This window comes from Carassius gibelio, chromosome B4 (assembly GCF_023724105.1).
Source record: "Carassius gibelio isolate Cgi1373 ecotype wild population from Czech Republic chromosome B4, carGib1.2-hapl.c, whole genome shotgun sequence".
Lineage (NCBI taxonomy): Eukaryota > Metazoa > Chordata > Actinopteri > Cypriniformes > Cyprinidae > Carassius > Carassius gibelio.
Window position 1 is genome coordinate 13,129,991 of NC_068399.1, and position 16,850 is coordinate 13,146,840.

At 38.1% G+C, this 16,850-nt stretch overlaps 1 protein-coding gene across 1 annotated transcript in view; it reads left to right on the forward strand.

The window, feature by feature from the left end:
- cpm (carboxypeptidase M) overlaps positions 1-16,850 on the forward strand; it is a 45,531-nt gene that overhangs the window by 19,696 nt on the left and 8,985 nt on the right. Inside the window, exons 4-8 of the mRNA XM_052555118.1 lie at positions 6,745-6,914; positions 13,364-13,551; positions 14,596-14,766; positions 14,979-15,131; positions 15,822-15,970. Coding sequence (XP_052411078.1) covers positions 6,745-6,914; positions 13,364-13,551; positions 14,596-14,766; positions 14,979-15,131; positions 15,822-15,970 — 831 coding nt within the window. The remainder of the gene's footprint in view (positions 1-6,744; positions 6,915-13,363; positions 13,552-14,595; positions 14,767-14,978; positions 15,132-15,821; positions 15,971-16,850) is intronic.

Sequence of the window (16,850 nt, forward strand, 5' to 3'; positions counted from 1 at the left end):
ACCGTTCCGGAACAGTGTTGTAAATACCACTTAACCGATCAACTGATTTCTATTTGATCATTTTTTGAAGGACAAAGTAGTTTCGCTTTCACAATGAAACACACTGCTTCTCCACAACATGGCGGCAGCAACAACAATACTATGGCGAGAATAAAAATGACGCCGCCTTTCTTTGCATAAACATTTGGGCAGCGTTATGCGAATCTTCCCACATCGTGACGTAGACATGTGGGGCCTTGTTAGAATGAACCATTTTAGGTAGGATTGGTTGACTTAACTGTTATACGGAATATATCGTTAGATTTGAACCTTTGCAACTTTACAGATCTTTTATGCACCAAGAGCTTGTAACACTCCAAAAAAAAAAAAGGAACAATTTTAATTGCATCATATGATCCCTTTAAGATCAGTTTTTTTTTTTGTTTTTTTTTTTAAGCTGCAATCAGTAAGTTTTGCCTCTTTTTCGTCCTTTTTACCCTTTTTCTTTTCTCGATTCCGATACGTGGGCTCAGGATATCGGCCGATAGGGAGTACTGCTCCGATACCTGGGTGTGTATACAGGGGGTGTATCTGTGTGCAGTGCCCCTGTGCAGTGCCCAGAGCTATATATAGCCCTGTGTAATTGCTAGAATTTATTTTATGGTTTGCTTCAGACTTATCCCTTAATAAAACACGAACAAATACATGGTGAACAACTGTATTTATTACAGTATTTTTATTATCTGACATGAATTTTACGATAATATTATTTATTTTCGTAAGAGAAAAAGGCAAAAAAAAAATCTAACACCGTGAACTAAAAAAGGTATCTTAGTTTTACAATATAACTGTATAACAAACTGCAACAAATAAGTCTAGGAATATAAAAAAATACATATTAATCAGATAATCTCTTTACAACGAAACAAGTAAAAAAAAACAAGCAATCGTCTAGGCATAATTATTATTATTAATAGAGACGTATTATAATTACTACATAGAGACATTGCTAAATCTACTGTAGGCTACAACAGTAGCTTAATATATTGTCAATTTACTCATGTTATTTAAATAGTATTTTGCAGTTTAATATTCACAGACTCTAGTATATATTCGGCTACAGTCTGGAGCCCTGCGCTTAGACTAACACGGAAGCGACTGAACGCAGCTGCGGTTACCGAATATACTCGGGAATCGGTAACTTACTACCGGTACTACAGAGACGCTGGTATCATCACGTTTTTACAGCACTGACTTGGTAATGAAGTGCCAGTACTTTTGGCATACCTAGACGCCGTTTTACTGTCTGGTTAGTCCAGTATGAAATACTGCTAAACAGCGGACATACTGCTAATGCGTTTTCATTTTTTCTTCGCTGCTCTAAACAGGGGTTGCTTGTGGCAAAACAGCACAAATTCCTGTGTTTGCAATGCATTCTGAGAAGCGAAGAAGAACCGCGCAGCGGTTAGGCAAAGCTAGCGGTCATAAATAGTATCGGATCGGTATATGGGTTTATGTACTTGCCGATGCCAGAATTTGTTGTGGTATTGGTGATATTTCCAATACTAGTATTGGAATCAGAACAACTCTAATTACGTGAAGGTGTATAGTGTATATCAGCCTGTGATTTCAGTTTCTGTACAGTCTAATCTCTAATTGTCATACCACTCGAATTTCATTCAAAGAAATTTTAAAAATCAAATTATGCTCCCTTTGAACCGGTTGTATTTAAAATACAGATCTTGTATGATCCCAGGCTATCTGCAATCAGAAGTACATTTGAAACTGAAATATAATTTAATTTCATTCGCATGTGTCATTAACACATAATGCTTTCTGGATTGCAATCCACTAGTTATCCTCACATGTGATAGGCTAGTAGCCGGGGCAACTTCTTTGTTTACAGATGTGACGTAATGATTAAGCAGCATGCTTGAATTTCCCGGTAAAAGATACCCATACCACTCAAATTAGAAAACATTATTATAAGCTTACCGTTGTTATTACATTCAAATAGTTTCCCATTTCTTTTAGGAAAACAGAGGAGACCGGTTTACAGTTGGAGAATTTGCATTTGTGAATGAAATTTGTTTAGGAAAAAATTTAATAACAAAACTGATATTTTCCTTTGTGGGGTCGGAGTCATAATACACAAATATAATGTTTTTCATATGTACTGAGAAGCCTGGCAAAATCTTAGACTTGTCAAATACACCAGTGTCATCCCAAAGTTTCTGAGTGTAGTGACATGACCGAAATAAGTGTACAGTTTATTCAGAACTCGAACAAAAAAAGCCTGTAAGATCAATGTCAGATTTAAATATTTTTATAAACTTATTTACAGGGTAGAACTTGTGTATGAGCTTAAAATAAATGTTTTTCACTTTGTCTGTGAACTTTTTTTTTTTTTTTTTTTTTTTTGCGGTAGAGACCAGATTTAATCAGCGTGAGAGTTTTCCAATATGCACGCCACTGAGTGGCGTCTGTACTTCCCGGTCAGAGAGCACCTGTCCATCAAAAGCTAACTATCCAATCAGTGTAGATCACTGTTAAATGAGAGGTTAGTGTCAAAATAAAAAACTAAAAACTGTGAACCGTAGCGAAATCTGTGGCAATGTATTCAGAAACCACGATTAGCAAAAACAAATCTTTGAAAAACATTAACAAAGAATGAAGCATATTTGCATAGCCTGTTAAATTTGTGCGACTGAGTTCATTTTTTTTTTCATTGTGTTTTTCTTTTTGTAATGGCATATTTTTGATAGTTTCTGAAAAAGTTACGTACAGTTTTATAAAGTTTTGTTAATTTTTATTGAAGCAAATGTAATTCCATACAGTGGTAGTAGTGCTATCATTAAGGTAATATATTTGTGACCGTTTAAGTTAAACTTATATTGGGTTGCTGCAAGACCTTGAAGTTTTAGTAAACTGTAAAATACTCTCAGAAAATGACGCATCTGAAAACACTGCGAGCATCCAACACTGCAAGTCCAATGGATCTTTTCTTTCTGTCCACCCAGTGAAAATCATAATTGCATTTGCTTAGTAAAATTATTTCTCAAAAAGCCACATCATTTAAAGTTGAATTGTCTTTAGCATACTTTAATATTAAGTATAATAAAACGTATTGCTAACACTGGGTCAGATGACCTTGAACTGTAGAGTCAGTGCAGTGTGACTGTGTCTTTTCCCAGCTCTGGTTTTACTTCCATCTTAAATTATTCCTCTGCATGCTTCTCCGGCCAGACCAGACACGGGCTGCATGGAAGCATGATTGTGAATATACAGACTGCTGTATAGTTCGACCGGAGGTTTTCAACAGTGGCGTGCTTTTTCCTCTCTCTCTTTCTCGCTCTCTCTCGCTCTCTCGAATTGACTCATAATCTTATTTAAGGATTGTACACATTTTAAGGGAGTTATGACGTGCCCGAATTTGGGTGGCCTTGACAAGAATCTGGTGGACATAGTGTGTATCTGTTTATCTAGGAAAATTCTTCTGTTGTCTATGTGCCAACTGAGACACACTGGCTGCACACAGATGCCAACTTAAACAAGCAGCCTTCATACCTCAGAAATAGATCCATAAATATTCTCCTCTAGTTTAGTTAATAAATCCACTACCGTTTTTATAGGCTTCTCAGTAAAGTTAATGTTTTTCTAGACTCACAACTATCATCAGTATTCAGTCTTAAGTCTGGCCAAGAACTGCCTACTTGGACGGAAAAAGCCATTATTTGAGTATCGAGTATTTTCATATTTTCATATTTTCATATCACTACGTTTTTTTTTTTTTGCAAATGCTTAGTATTATGCGCAGTATTCAGATGGTCAGCAGTCTGAAACAGTGTCATATTTCACAATTACTTCAACGAAACGTTTCATAACATAAAACGATAGATGTGGGGAATCTGCAGCGATCAGCCAGATAAACTCTGTTTGAATCAAAATTCCTCCTTAAATGATTAAGCTGGAGCCCTCCCTCATTTCCTCTCTCACAAGTGTTTTGTTTCACCATCAAGTGTAAGCTTGGCCTTAAATGTATCACCTCACAGGTGTGAAGGATCTGTCTGTGCCCTCACACACGTGCTGAAAAGTTTCGGTGATGTTCAGGTGTGAGCATCAGGGCTCCGTATTAAGATCGTCATGTTTTTCAGGCCTGGCGTTGGGCCATGTAATCACGTCTGGAGCACTGAGGGTACAGAGGGTGTGACGTTTGTGTTGGTGTGGGTCTTTTGAAGAGGAAATGGTTAACAGTTCTTAGATCTTCTCATAGTTCGCTGTTTTCCCTCACAATAGATGGGCCACCATGTAAATTGTATGTTAAACAAAAACCAAACCACATCAATAAAGTTTCCGCCACTTCAATGAACTTCATAAGAGAAATGAAATGACACATCAACATATAACCCCTAAATAAAGCAATTTGCAGTAATGTAAACTATAAAATAACAAGTACAATATTGAAGAACTTCTAAGATGTGTCAATGAGACGTGAAACCATACTTTACCATTTCCCCAAAAAAGTATAATTGCTGCTGAAACAGATGTTTGTTCTGAGACGAGTCAGTGAGTATGTGTTGGAGACAGGAAGAGCTAGAGGACACAATATATCGACATTAGTATATATTTTAAGCTCTTGGTTTACAGAATTTGCTTGGAGATCTTATGGAGCAAGTGTTTCTTTCTTATGGCCTTGAAATCCGAATCAACAGATGAAGGACCAGGAAAAACTAAAGGGAATACCATTAAATCGAAAGTATCCCACAAAGTCCTCGAATAAAACCATTAAAAAGATGAAGATCTGGTTGATATAGTTGATAGAAATCTAATCACTGAAGCCTTTTTCTATCATATGCTAATAATAAAAAAAAGTTAAAACACTCAAACAAAATGAAAGCATTTAAAAAGAGAAAACATAAGAATTTAATTAGAATTCTATATATAGGTTCCATGAAAAAGGAGTGTCCTTGGGACAAATGGAGGCAGTCATTTCTCAGAAAGAGTACACCGACATCCACACCAGACCGATACCATCTGTAGTCTCGATGCTTACCATGTTGTCTTACAGTATATGAGGGCCTTGGGCTTCAGTTTCTGTGAGTAGTGTTTGGTATACGTAGCTTCTCTGTAAGATGTGAATAGCAGTGCAAACACTCCACACCACATCAAAGTGCCCCTGATGGCCTGTGACGTCCAGAAGACACCACAATGATGTAGCATGAATGATCCGTTCAATGATGTCTTCCTAGGAAAGGAACCGTTCATTTCCTGCTAAAGATACTGACACAAGTCTTTTAAATGTGACGTACTAATGTCATTTTGTAAGTTTATTAGGCAAGAAAGATGTTTGTTGTAGTGAATTTCAATGGGACAGTTAACAAAAAAGATAATTTTGACTGCCATGTCCTAAACTTAAATCTTAAAGGTGCAACGGGTGATTGTCTTCAGAAATTATTTGTTATACTGGTTGAAACTCTCTTCACATCCTGATAGCAATTATTAAGATAAATGGTTTGAATTTATTTATCTGTATTTATATATTCTGTGGAAGGCGTAGTACCAATAGATGTATGTTCAATCCTAACGTATGCTGTGCAGACAGCTAAGCCCCTTTCACACTGCACGTCGGACCCGCAATATTCCCGTAACATTGCCTGGTCGCCTTCTGTGTGAAAGCAACCACGTCCCGGAATTGATTACCGAATCGAACCCGGGTCGGGGACATAGTAACATTGCGGTAATCGATCCGGAACGAGCGCTGTGTGAACAAAAGCCAGATCTAATTCCGTATCGAAGTGATGACGCGCGTTATCGCGCGACTCTTTTACCGGCTGTTTTGAAGGAAGATCAACATTCGCAACGAAAACATATGTGCAAACTGTAATGAAGCAGAGATCAGTTAGTTCCTCACTTTCCGCGCTGACTCAGAGATCGTTTGCTTGCTTCAGTTAAAGTATAACGGGCCAAGCCTTGTCGACTCGTACATTACACGTCACGCGCTTATGTCACGTGTCGTTACGGGATCTTCAAGGGTTGTGTGTGAAAGCACGCACATATACCGGGTCATCACTGGCAGTGTGAAAGTGCCAAATCGAGCAACCAGGGAACAATTACAGGAACACTTTACCCCTGTATTTGCCGGAATGGCAGTGTGAAAGGGGCTCTAGTATGGCAGACAAACATGGACTTGAATTAGGAACCGCTGATGTAGCCTATTGTGGTAATGTTGTCTCTGGTATTCTGGTCTGTGAGCATAAAAGCATTCGGGGGGCATGGCTTTGGACGGCGATTGCAGGGAGGGTTGGACATTCGCCTTCAGTGCTATCAGGATAATGATATATATTATGTTTATCCTAAGTAGCTTCAAGCATGATCGATGAGGCATTTAGACAGTTACTTGATTTTTATTGTTGGGTATTCTGGGTAACTTGTCCCACAGCAGAATCTCAGTGGTCTGTAAGGACCACCCATTGGACCAACGGTGAAATTCTGTGGCGTAGGCAAAGCTAAAATGCAGCTTCTGCAAAGCGCACACAATTTATCAAGATTTAGTATAAATTTGCTGTCTATTTTAGTTTACTTTTATATTTTTTGTTGTATTTATTTTGTAATATTTATTTCTATTTTTGTGTGGTTTTTTTATCATGTTATCATACAGTTGCTTATTTAAAACAAACCACTGAAGGCCAGACATTACATTAAGTTTACCTTGCTTACCATGTTAACATGGTTTGTTTTTGAATGTATTTGTTTCTCTGTGTTCAGGCTGTTGGCCGTGTGTTACTGCTTCAGTTGATCGATTATCTGACCAGCAGTTATCTGAGTGATCCGCTGGTGACAAGTTTGTTGAACAGCAGTCGTGTGCACATCCTGCCATCCATGAACCCAGACGGCTTTGAGTCATCTGCTCGGGAATGCACGAATACAAAAGGCCGGTAAGTGTGAAAGAGATGCCAAAACTATATGAACAATGGCTAGCATTCCCAAAGTTTAACATAGGCATATCTTTAAAATCTGGAAAGAAGTAACAATTAATGAGCCATCAACATTATGTCCTTCATTTTTGTACTTACTGCATCCATACATGAACTTGCTACTACCTGGAGATGTTTCTAGTCTCAGGCCTACTAGGGGCAATGTGGTGTACAGTTTCATTCTGCATGGACTGGGTAGAGATTAACATTAAGTTTGTACAATTGAATAAAAGGAGACTCTGTTTTTCCATGATCACCCTCTTAATATTCAGAAGAACAAAATCATTTGTTCTGTCAAAAGCTGAATTTATTTTCAGTATATTTCCAAGTTGTCAGAGCCTGTAATGGTCTGCACAGAGAAATCATGCCTTGGATGAGACGTTTAGATACAGCACAATTTTCCAATAAATCATCCAAAACCTTGCAGATAAGCAGGATACAAAAGCAGAAAACGCATGTATTCTATCGCATGAGGGATCTTACTCACACATACAGGTGCGCAAAAAAAACCCTCCATTAGAGCAAACAGACTGAACTCAAACTGTGTGACCCTCAGACTCCCAAACAGTGGTACATAGTTTTCCTGGAGGAAAGGGGTGTTATAAACCCTGAAGCAATGGAAAATATCTTCCTTGGTCTGTTGCCACAACCCGCTGATATACAAAAATGTACCCATGTGGAAAAAAAGATGAAATCTGCAATCAGAAGATATGAAATCTCCTATCTGGATCACTGAGCTTTATTCATCTCTGTGGATGTAACAATGTGGCTTTTGACCAGACTGTGCCAACAGGATGACAAAATGCTGTACAATCACTTTGGTATCTTCTGATTCCAATGATCCCAATCAAATACAAGTCAGCCCCTCATGTTGTCCTTTTTTGTTCAGAGAAACTAGATGATGTAGATTGGTTGTATGGAGGCAAGGTGTGTAAATTCAAGTTACCATTGGGTGATCTCAATCTGTAATCACTCCGTATGGTTGGAAATAAAGCAAACTTAATCCATGAATGCATGAATGTTTTGCTAATTATATTGCAATAAATCACTCAGAAATCATAGGTGGAATCCTATCAAATTTGGTAAATGTTACATTGTTGTTATATACCAATCTGTGAGCCACAGAGGCTGTTAAGTGATCAAATTGAGCTCAACATTTTACAAAAGAGCAGTCACACAGAGAGAAGGCCAGTTAGAAAAACTGCCAACTGACAGCACAGTGACTTGGCGGCCTGCCACAATTAAACCTCTAGAAGTGTGAATGCACATTTAAAAGGTTGCTGTCTTTATAGGCAGTTGATAGTGAGGAAACCCACTAGGTTTTGCAACTGAGGCCGTGTGAGACGAGTTCAGTCATATGTCCAACTCCGTAAGCCCAAGGATTTTGGAGGCACACCAGACCTCATCTAATACCATAGAAGCCACATCCTTGAATACGAACAGTCCCACTCCTGCAGCCTGAGACCACATAAGCGCTCCTGCTCAGATGGGGCGCAATTGGAAACAGATATAATCTGGATTTGATGATATGGTGGGCAAGCTCAGAGAGAAGGAGATTGAGCAAGAGTGAAAGCGAGCGGGTATGCTACAACAGCAGCCACGCAGCTGTGCACACTGACGATGATGACGATGGTATTTTTACGTGCTGCGGTTCGCTCTTATTGCCGTGGCTTTTAGTACGAGCTTCCTGTGAGGTTTGGCAGCCCTGCATGTACCACTGCTCTCAACCAACCGAAACAAACAACACGACCCGTCAGTCGCTGCCACTGTCTCTTATTTTGATCAGGCAGAGCTCAACCTATGACATTTCACATGAGAAACAGATGGGAAGCACAAGCAAATGTATCATTTTGATTTCAGTTCTGAATCCGGTTACTTAAAGAGATCATGAAATGCAGTTTCAGATTTTGCATGGGTTCTCAAGATTAGTTAAGAAAGTTGACCCATTTTTTTTTGTACCAAAACAGGTCAGAGATTTGAAAAAATGGTCAGCCATTTTGCACAACTTAGGGTTAGGGTTATTTTATTCCTGTTGGGTTAGTTTATTCCGGACTAAAGGACCACATCTGGCCGAAGTTTTGTACTCACAATATCTGGGGGAAACACCAGGTTTGTTTCCTGCTCCACTGAGGATCCTCCATTTCCAAGATAACTCACCCGCTGAGTTTTCTTTTCTAGGTTCAACCAGTTAGCTCCTTGACCCTGCTTACCCATTGAAATGGCTTTAGTCTGCCGCCTCATCTCTTCCTCCATGAACTGTCTCTTCTGCTTTGACGTTGCCCTTTACCATTGATTTGATTTTGGGATGAGTCCAAAGTCAGCCCTCCCTTGTTGGACTTGAACTACCAAATCCACACGGATTCAATTGGATTCCACTTTTCTTTTCTTTTTTTTTACTGCTGCCAGTCAGTGAGGGTTATAACCACCCTTGCTTTTGTACATTTGAATTCTTCCTTCAGACGTTTAATGGGTAGTTCTAGTTTGCCACTCCCGTACAGTAACACAGTACTTAAGTACTTTGGAAGTCTGAACCCTATTTGACTTGTGCACTTATCACCCAGTCCAGCTTCTGTCTTTGCTGAGGGGAAACTTGTACTGTTAAAGGACATACAAGTCTAGGGAGAGTGTAGGCACCACAACATTAGTTGCCCTGGCAAAAAGGTCTTATTGATGTTTTATGTAAAAGATGGAACCTGCCAGTAGTTCAAACTGCCCAGTGCCTATGTGCTTTTCATCGTACAATCTACTCAAACCTTTCACTGGCCTTTCTGAAATCGTTGGTACAGGCATTTCATCATATACTCTTTGATCTGTGACATGACTTTTAACAAGAATGAGGAACGGATCTAAAGGTGTCGGCCCGAGTAAAGAACCAAGTGCAGTTGCCTTTTCTTTTTCTTTTAAGCCATCTGTATGTTATCAGATGTATTAACCAGTGCTAGATTGCCATTTTATAAAAAACCCATTTGTAAGATTAAAAATAAATTTACTTTCCCGTTCCTTCGGGGGACAAAATGCTTGGCACTGCTGTATCTTTCAAAATATCTATGTATGTTTAGAATAATTCACCAAACCATCAGTTGTGAAAGGTGAAAAACAAAGAAAGATTTTCAGCCGCTCAGGCATGTCATTAAAAATGAACTTCAGCCATTATTTGGGGGTGCATGTTTCTTTACATCCAGTGACAGAACAAAATACATTTTGCAGTAAGGCTGTTGGATGAAGAATAAGACTCAAACTCACATATGAGTTACAGACCATAATTTGCAATATCATGTTGTCATCCTTTAGATTGAGAGGAAATGTGGTTCTCAAAGGACTTATTGACAGGAAACGACATTCTGCTAAAATCATTTGGGTCTATTTCCAGATGCTGTTGTACTCTCACTATATTTGGTAGCTAATGAAATCCACTGTGTTGTCAGATTTATGTCCAATATGGCGTAATTTGACCTGCCGATTTAAGAAAAGACAACATTTGAGGTTTTAGACGTTTAGGGTGATCAAAAGATCCACAGATGTTTTGGTCTGGTGTTTTTCATTTTTTCACTGCTAAAAGAACCGAGCACGCACACGAACGGTCAGTTTGTCACTGGCGCAAATCAAACTCTTCTGGGGTTTCAGAAAAAGTACTATAATTTGATGCCGAAAGCACAGCTGGACTGCAGGAATTTTTCCTCAGGCCGAGTTTGAGAGTCTGCAGCGGAACGCAGCCACTACAGCTTGATTCCATCTTTAACATCTCACACACACCATAACACAGAGAGAGTAATGTCTTTTAAAGGGCAACACAAAGTCTCTGCCTCATTTTAAGGTACAGAGTTTTTTTTTTATCATTTTGTCAAATTCCTGTAAGGTGTAAACCATGTGGCTGGCTCTGTTTGTAATGGGATAGTGGGTTATTACTTAATGAATCCTACCCAAAATATAGTGTCCTCCATTATTTTAAAACATGCTACTAATAATAGTAATAATTATTATTATACAATTGACACGTCACACGATATGTTCACACAATATACAAATGGCATGAAATTATAATTTTGGAGATCTAGCTAAATAATTATTTTGTCTCTTTTAAATCAATCTCTTGTGTATTTTAGAACTTTTGAATGACAAACTTGTATTTTTGAATGACACACAAAAGTAAACATCAGTGACATTATTTTAAAGTCCACACGAGTTGTACACAAACCAACTGGCCGTTCTGCTCTTTTGTTGGTTCCACTGAAGATTTAAAAATGACATGCGATTTGATAAACAATGACTGAATTCTTGGTAAGCTATTCCTTTAAGGATCAGTGAAACATGAAATATTTCTGTTCTGCACTGATCACTCCACAGCCACAAAGCACAACATAAACACTATTAAATGCCTTTCACTCAGAGATTAATGGCTCTCACACATCCAGACGCCCTGTGACAGCCCTGACACTCCTCCAAATTATGCTGACAGACCTTGAGTGCAGGCTGACAAAGGTTTTATGGCTGCAATTGTGCATGTTAAGAAATCTTACTCTGTGTGTGTGAAGTTGCACTGATATAGGAGTCATCCTAATAAATCAGCTCCAAGCTGTCATTACATATAAACAGTGGTTGAAGGAACGTAAACCCCACCATATTTACCTCCAGTATCACTGTATATATCTGAGATGGAGCAGTGTGTCAGTTTAGGCTGACCCAGGATCAGCTACTCGAACAAAATCCAAAGCATTTAAGAGAAATGGCAAAAAAAGCATCAGACAAGATAAAGCCATCAGCGATCCGTTCATCAAACTAACAACTCACCACTAATGGAAACATCAAGAGCTGTTTTAGACAAATAGTTTATGGAGGCGAAAGCTGTTAATCAACTGTTTTTACGACCAAATATGTTTCACGCCACATCGATCAGCTTAAGCGTCCACCATGATTTAGATTCGAGGGTCTTAAGAGAGGAATTGGGTGTCTGGATGAGGCCGGCAATCAGCGAAAGAAAACAACTCAAGTCCAAACGGAGCCAGACACACAAGGGAATCTGAGTGGATTTATGAGGTGCTTAATCAGTTTCCAAAAGCTTTCAAACAAGTTGAAGAGCTTCAATATTTGTGAGAGAACTTGGCATAAGCAAGCTCATCTCTGCCATTAAACTACAACAGCCACTGATGATGAGAGAACTGGCCAATTTTTAAATACTTTATTTTATCATTATTATTATAATTATTGTATTGTGAAAGCAGGAAGAAACAGCTGTGTTCGAAAGCCAGCTAAATGTGGTGCACACACACATCCTGTTTATTGCGCCTGGGTTGGTTTTTCTATGCGTTTTGACGTCGACCACCCAAGAAGACTTGATTATTGAACCTCGAAACCTCTGTACAAAACCCAACCAAAACAAGTAAACCTGTTTGTTTGTTTTTCTCCATTGGCTTCTGAGTTGCATTAGACTATGACATTGTGTAAACCACAATGATCCCTGCATATTACAATGTAAACTTTTTTTTATTTTCAAAGATATTATAAACGTATTTCCAATTAAATCATCAAAATGTAACTTTATTTAATTGTTTGAATACCAAATGAGCATATTATAATACAAATAAAAAACATTTTATATAACAATATTCATATTTCAGCATGTGTGCCTGCATAGCTCTGCTGCATCTGTGACCAAGAGAGACTTCAAAGCATTGCAACAGTAAGCACTTCTGTATAGCGCAGAGCTTGCGCTCCGCTTGCGGGATTAAGAAGGATCGCTTTACACGACGGCGTCATGGCGAACACACTAATCCACCCGCACAAATTTAAGACCTGTCAGTGTGAGCTAATGCGAATGGCTGTCACCGGCCTATGTTTTTTATCCTTTAAAATTTTGGTGTCAGCAAATGATAGTTAGGTGTGCTACTCGTGTATGTAATGATGTGAGTCAACATCAGTAAACAGTGTTTTTGGGTAATGAGTTATTTTAAAAAGAGCCTATGGTGAGGATCTATGAGAAGGGGGAAATGCTAGTGAAAAAAGTTTTGGGAGTTCGGTCTCTGTTGATGACTGTAGATTCCAATTAGTTTTTAATGAGCAGGCCACTTTAATCGATTGAGTTCTTGTCATTCACAATGACATCGCTCGTAAGCTAATTTCCATTCAATCAGTGTAACTCATTTTATTAATACATTAGCATTGAAATTATGAAGTAACAGTTTTACGAGTTTTACGAGTTCTTTTTAGATTTTGCTTAAAGTGATGGACGTCTGAGATGGGTAGTAAAGACACATTAGTCATTGCATTGTTCTCTCAGGTGTATAATCAGGAAAAACATTGAAGTGTAATTTATGTGTAATGGTGAAATGGTGTTTTTACAGGTATGAGGTGTAATTATTTCTGAAAAGATTTATTGAACCTATTTTATGGGGAGTAACCGGTTTCCCCCACAGGTATAATAAGAACGGAGTGGACCTGAATCGCAATTTTCCGGACGTGTTTGAGAGTACTACAGATCGGGAAAGGGAGAAGGAGGTCAGGGCCGTGATGGACTGGCTAAAGACAGAAAGCTTTGTCCTTTCGGCCAATCTCCACGGAGGAGCAGTGGTGGCCAGCTATCCCTACGACAACAGTAACGGAGGTCGGTTGCTAATGAAGCCATATCTCAGTTTTGTTGTTGTTGTTTTTAATTGATAGAGGTTCATGTTAACAGTATAAAGCTTACGGTATCATTTTTTAAATGAAAACTGCAAGTCCTCTAAATTTTTCAATAGCATGAACATTTTAATGAAATGTTGTATACACTGCTTGATTTCTGTATGGTTTATAGATTTTCAGCAAGTAAACCATCTGTAAATGTAACTACCATGCATAGTTTGGGCCTCTAAAAATTATATTTAAAATGTATTTATATATATATATATATATATATATATATATATATATATATATATATATATATATATATATATATATATATTCATTCTCCTTCAATTTGAGGTTAGTTGTATAATATACCTTATGTAGCTCTGCCCCTTTTCAGCACTGTGCTTGCCTTCTGTTTACCGTTTATTTTTCTGTGTCATGAAGGTGAGGTTGTAGTGAGATTTGACATCTGCTTTGAACATTACAATGGTCATATTGTGAACTGTACATTAAGAATTTCTACTTGATCATCTTTAACAGTGATACTATAAAGCTACCACAAAAACAAAATTTGAAAGAGTATTGTAAAGAAGATTGTGTTTCTCTGGTGCATAATTAATATAGGGGTGATGCATGGAATATGAATTTTTGCTGTCAGCAGTCACATTTAAACTGTCTTAAATTATTTGTAAATTGTGTACCTTTGACAAAATTATTTTATTGGTTTAAGTATCATTTTTGCCTTTAATATGCAATGCTTTACAGGATTGAAGGCATGAATCAATATTGGGAGGTTTTGAAAGCTACATGCATTTATGATAATGAACCTGCAGTGACAATCTGTGGGGCAGGCAGACCAGTGTTTTCTGTCTTAACACATTATAGACGGATATAGAGTTATTACAGTTAAAAATAATAAAGTCATGCCTTAGAAAATGCGGAAAATTTTCAACACAACTGACTTAATGATGAATGGCATTACTGTAGGAGTTATTTTGAGTCCAGCCACGTAACAGTAATGTCATTGATTTTGTTTCAGGAAGCGAGCTGCAAGGAGGCCTCAGCATCTCCCCTGATGATGACGTGTTTGTCCACCTGGCAAAGACCTACTCCTACAACCACACCGACATGCACAATGGAACCGGCTGTTCCGACTCGCAGGACTTCTCCCAGGGCATCACTAACGGATATCACTGGTATCCTCTACCAGGTAAAAGGGTTGTAAGCCTCAGTTTAATAATTGTTTGTGACCATTTGCCTGCAAACATAACAAATATTTTGATGTTGTAATTGTAATTACATTTTGGAATATAAAAAAAATTGAATTCATTTAATGACACTTGAGATGCTGAGGATTGTGTTGCTGTTTGTATCAATTATCAGTTACATATGTGTGTGTGTGTGTGTGTGTGGTTCTCTTAGGGGGAATGCAAGACTATAACTATGTGTGGGCACAATGTTTCGAGCTCACACTAGAAATCTCTTGTTGCAAGTATCCTCCAGAGACGCAGCTTCCCGGCCTATGGGCGGCCAACAAACCCGCACTACTGGCTTACATGCAGCAAGTACACCTAGGTAGGCAGACAAAACACAACTCTACTCACAAGCGCACATGTGACGTTTTCTAATTGAATATAATGGAAAATTACAATAGATTTTTGGTGTATTTTTTGTTATTTTCCTGTAGCTACTAATGAATTGGAAGTCAGGTCCATTTACTGAAAACAGTTTACGACTGCAAAATAAGTTGGTTAAATTAGGGCGGATGGATTGTGGCGCACAATAAGCATTTCCTGTTACAGTCAGGACATCTCACAACTGAATCACAGTGACAAAAGCACCGTCCACACCCAATGTTGACACAACAGTCTCTATAATCCATCCGCAAGCAAACAGCGGGATCGGAAGCCAATACGCTTCGCCACACCTTTTAAACAACAGGGCAAAAAAGATGTTAACAAACTGGAGCAGTCAGTGTTGTAATACCTCCCAGAGATCACTAAATTGTGTACAGTCAAGTAGTGGTTGACCCGCTTTTAAGATGGGTCGTGCACCTTTCAGCCTGCATTTCAGGTCATGCAGGTGTATGTGAAACATTATAGGAAAGGAAGAGAACAAAATTTTCCATTTGACAAACCTAATTGGTTTTGTTTACTTGCATGATGTGATATTAGGTGGCTCTTTAGAGAAAAGAGGCCACAACAAATGAGTAAAAGTCCCTTTGTTATGTTATGTCCCTTTGTTATTTATTTTTTTTTTGCACAGGGGTGAAAGGAGTAGTTATGGACTCATACGGGAAGCCTGTCCAAAATGCTGTTGTGGAAATAGCAGAGAGAAGAAACATTTGTCCATTCAGGACAGATCGTAACGGGGAATACTACAGACTGCTGCTGCCCGGAAACTACACCATCAAAGTAATATCAGGCTTCTAATAGAGAATTTTCATAACTGCTCAAAGCATTAAGTCATCAGTTTCAACAGTGTGATTTACTTGTCTTTTTTTACAACATTATCACAAAATGACTGTATATTTAGGAAAAAGTTATTGGTACTTGGCCTTGTTGAACCGTAAGCGTTGGCAACCTTCTCTGAGCAACTCAAATGATATGAGTGGGCTGTTTTCACGTCCTTCAGTCCGGGAAATGTGATTCATTGAGAAGAAATGAATTGTGTTTGTGTAAATTTGGGGCCAAGTGCTTCATTCCCTGAGACTGAATAAGAGTTTTAGATTGTAAAAGTGATTATCAGTTAAAAGGAACCTAAGAATTATGTAGAGTAAGGAATGGATAAATAAAGCAATAGAAATAATATTGTAAAGTAGTAGTGAGAATGTATGTGTAAGAAGATTGTATTAGTTTTCATCATCCAGGTGGGTAGTAAGGAGTTACCCTTACTTGTAAATATTTCTATGAGTATTTTTACTTTTACTGTTATTTTTGTGTAGCATCAGTTATTTCACACGCACAAGGATGTACTGCATTCTTTGACACAAGTTTATTGGTAATATTAGTTTGAGTAATGCAAAGTATTTGGGTAAATATGTGTTGAGTGTTAAAGAGATGTCAGTAATACTTTAAATGGGAGCCTTATCTGTGTTTTTAGGATGAGAAAACAGGGAACCGTACAAGTGCACATTATGAGAAAGTTGTTGAGGGTTGTTTAATGGTGTGAAAAGGTTTCGTTTTTTTTTTTTTCAACATGGTATTTCTAAACGTTATACTTTTAGGAAGCTTGGAGTGTTTGTAATACAAATAGAAACAATGGTGTATCCCTTTTTCTTGATGACAGCCTTTA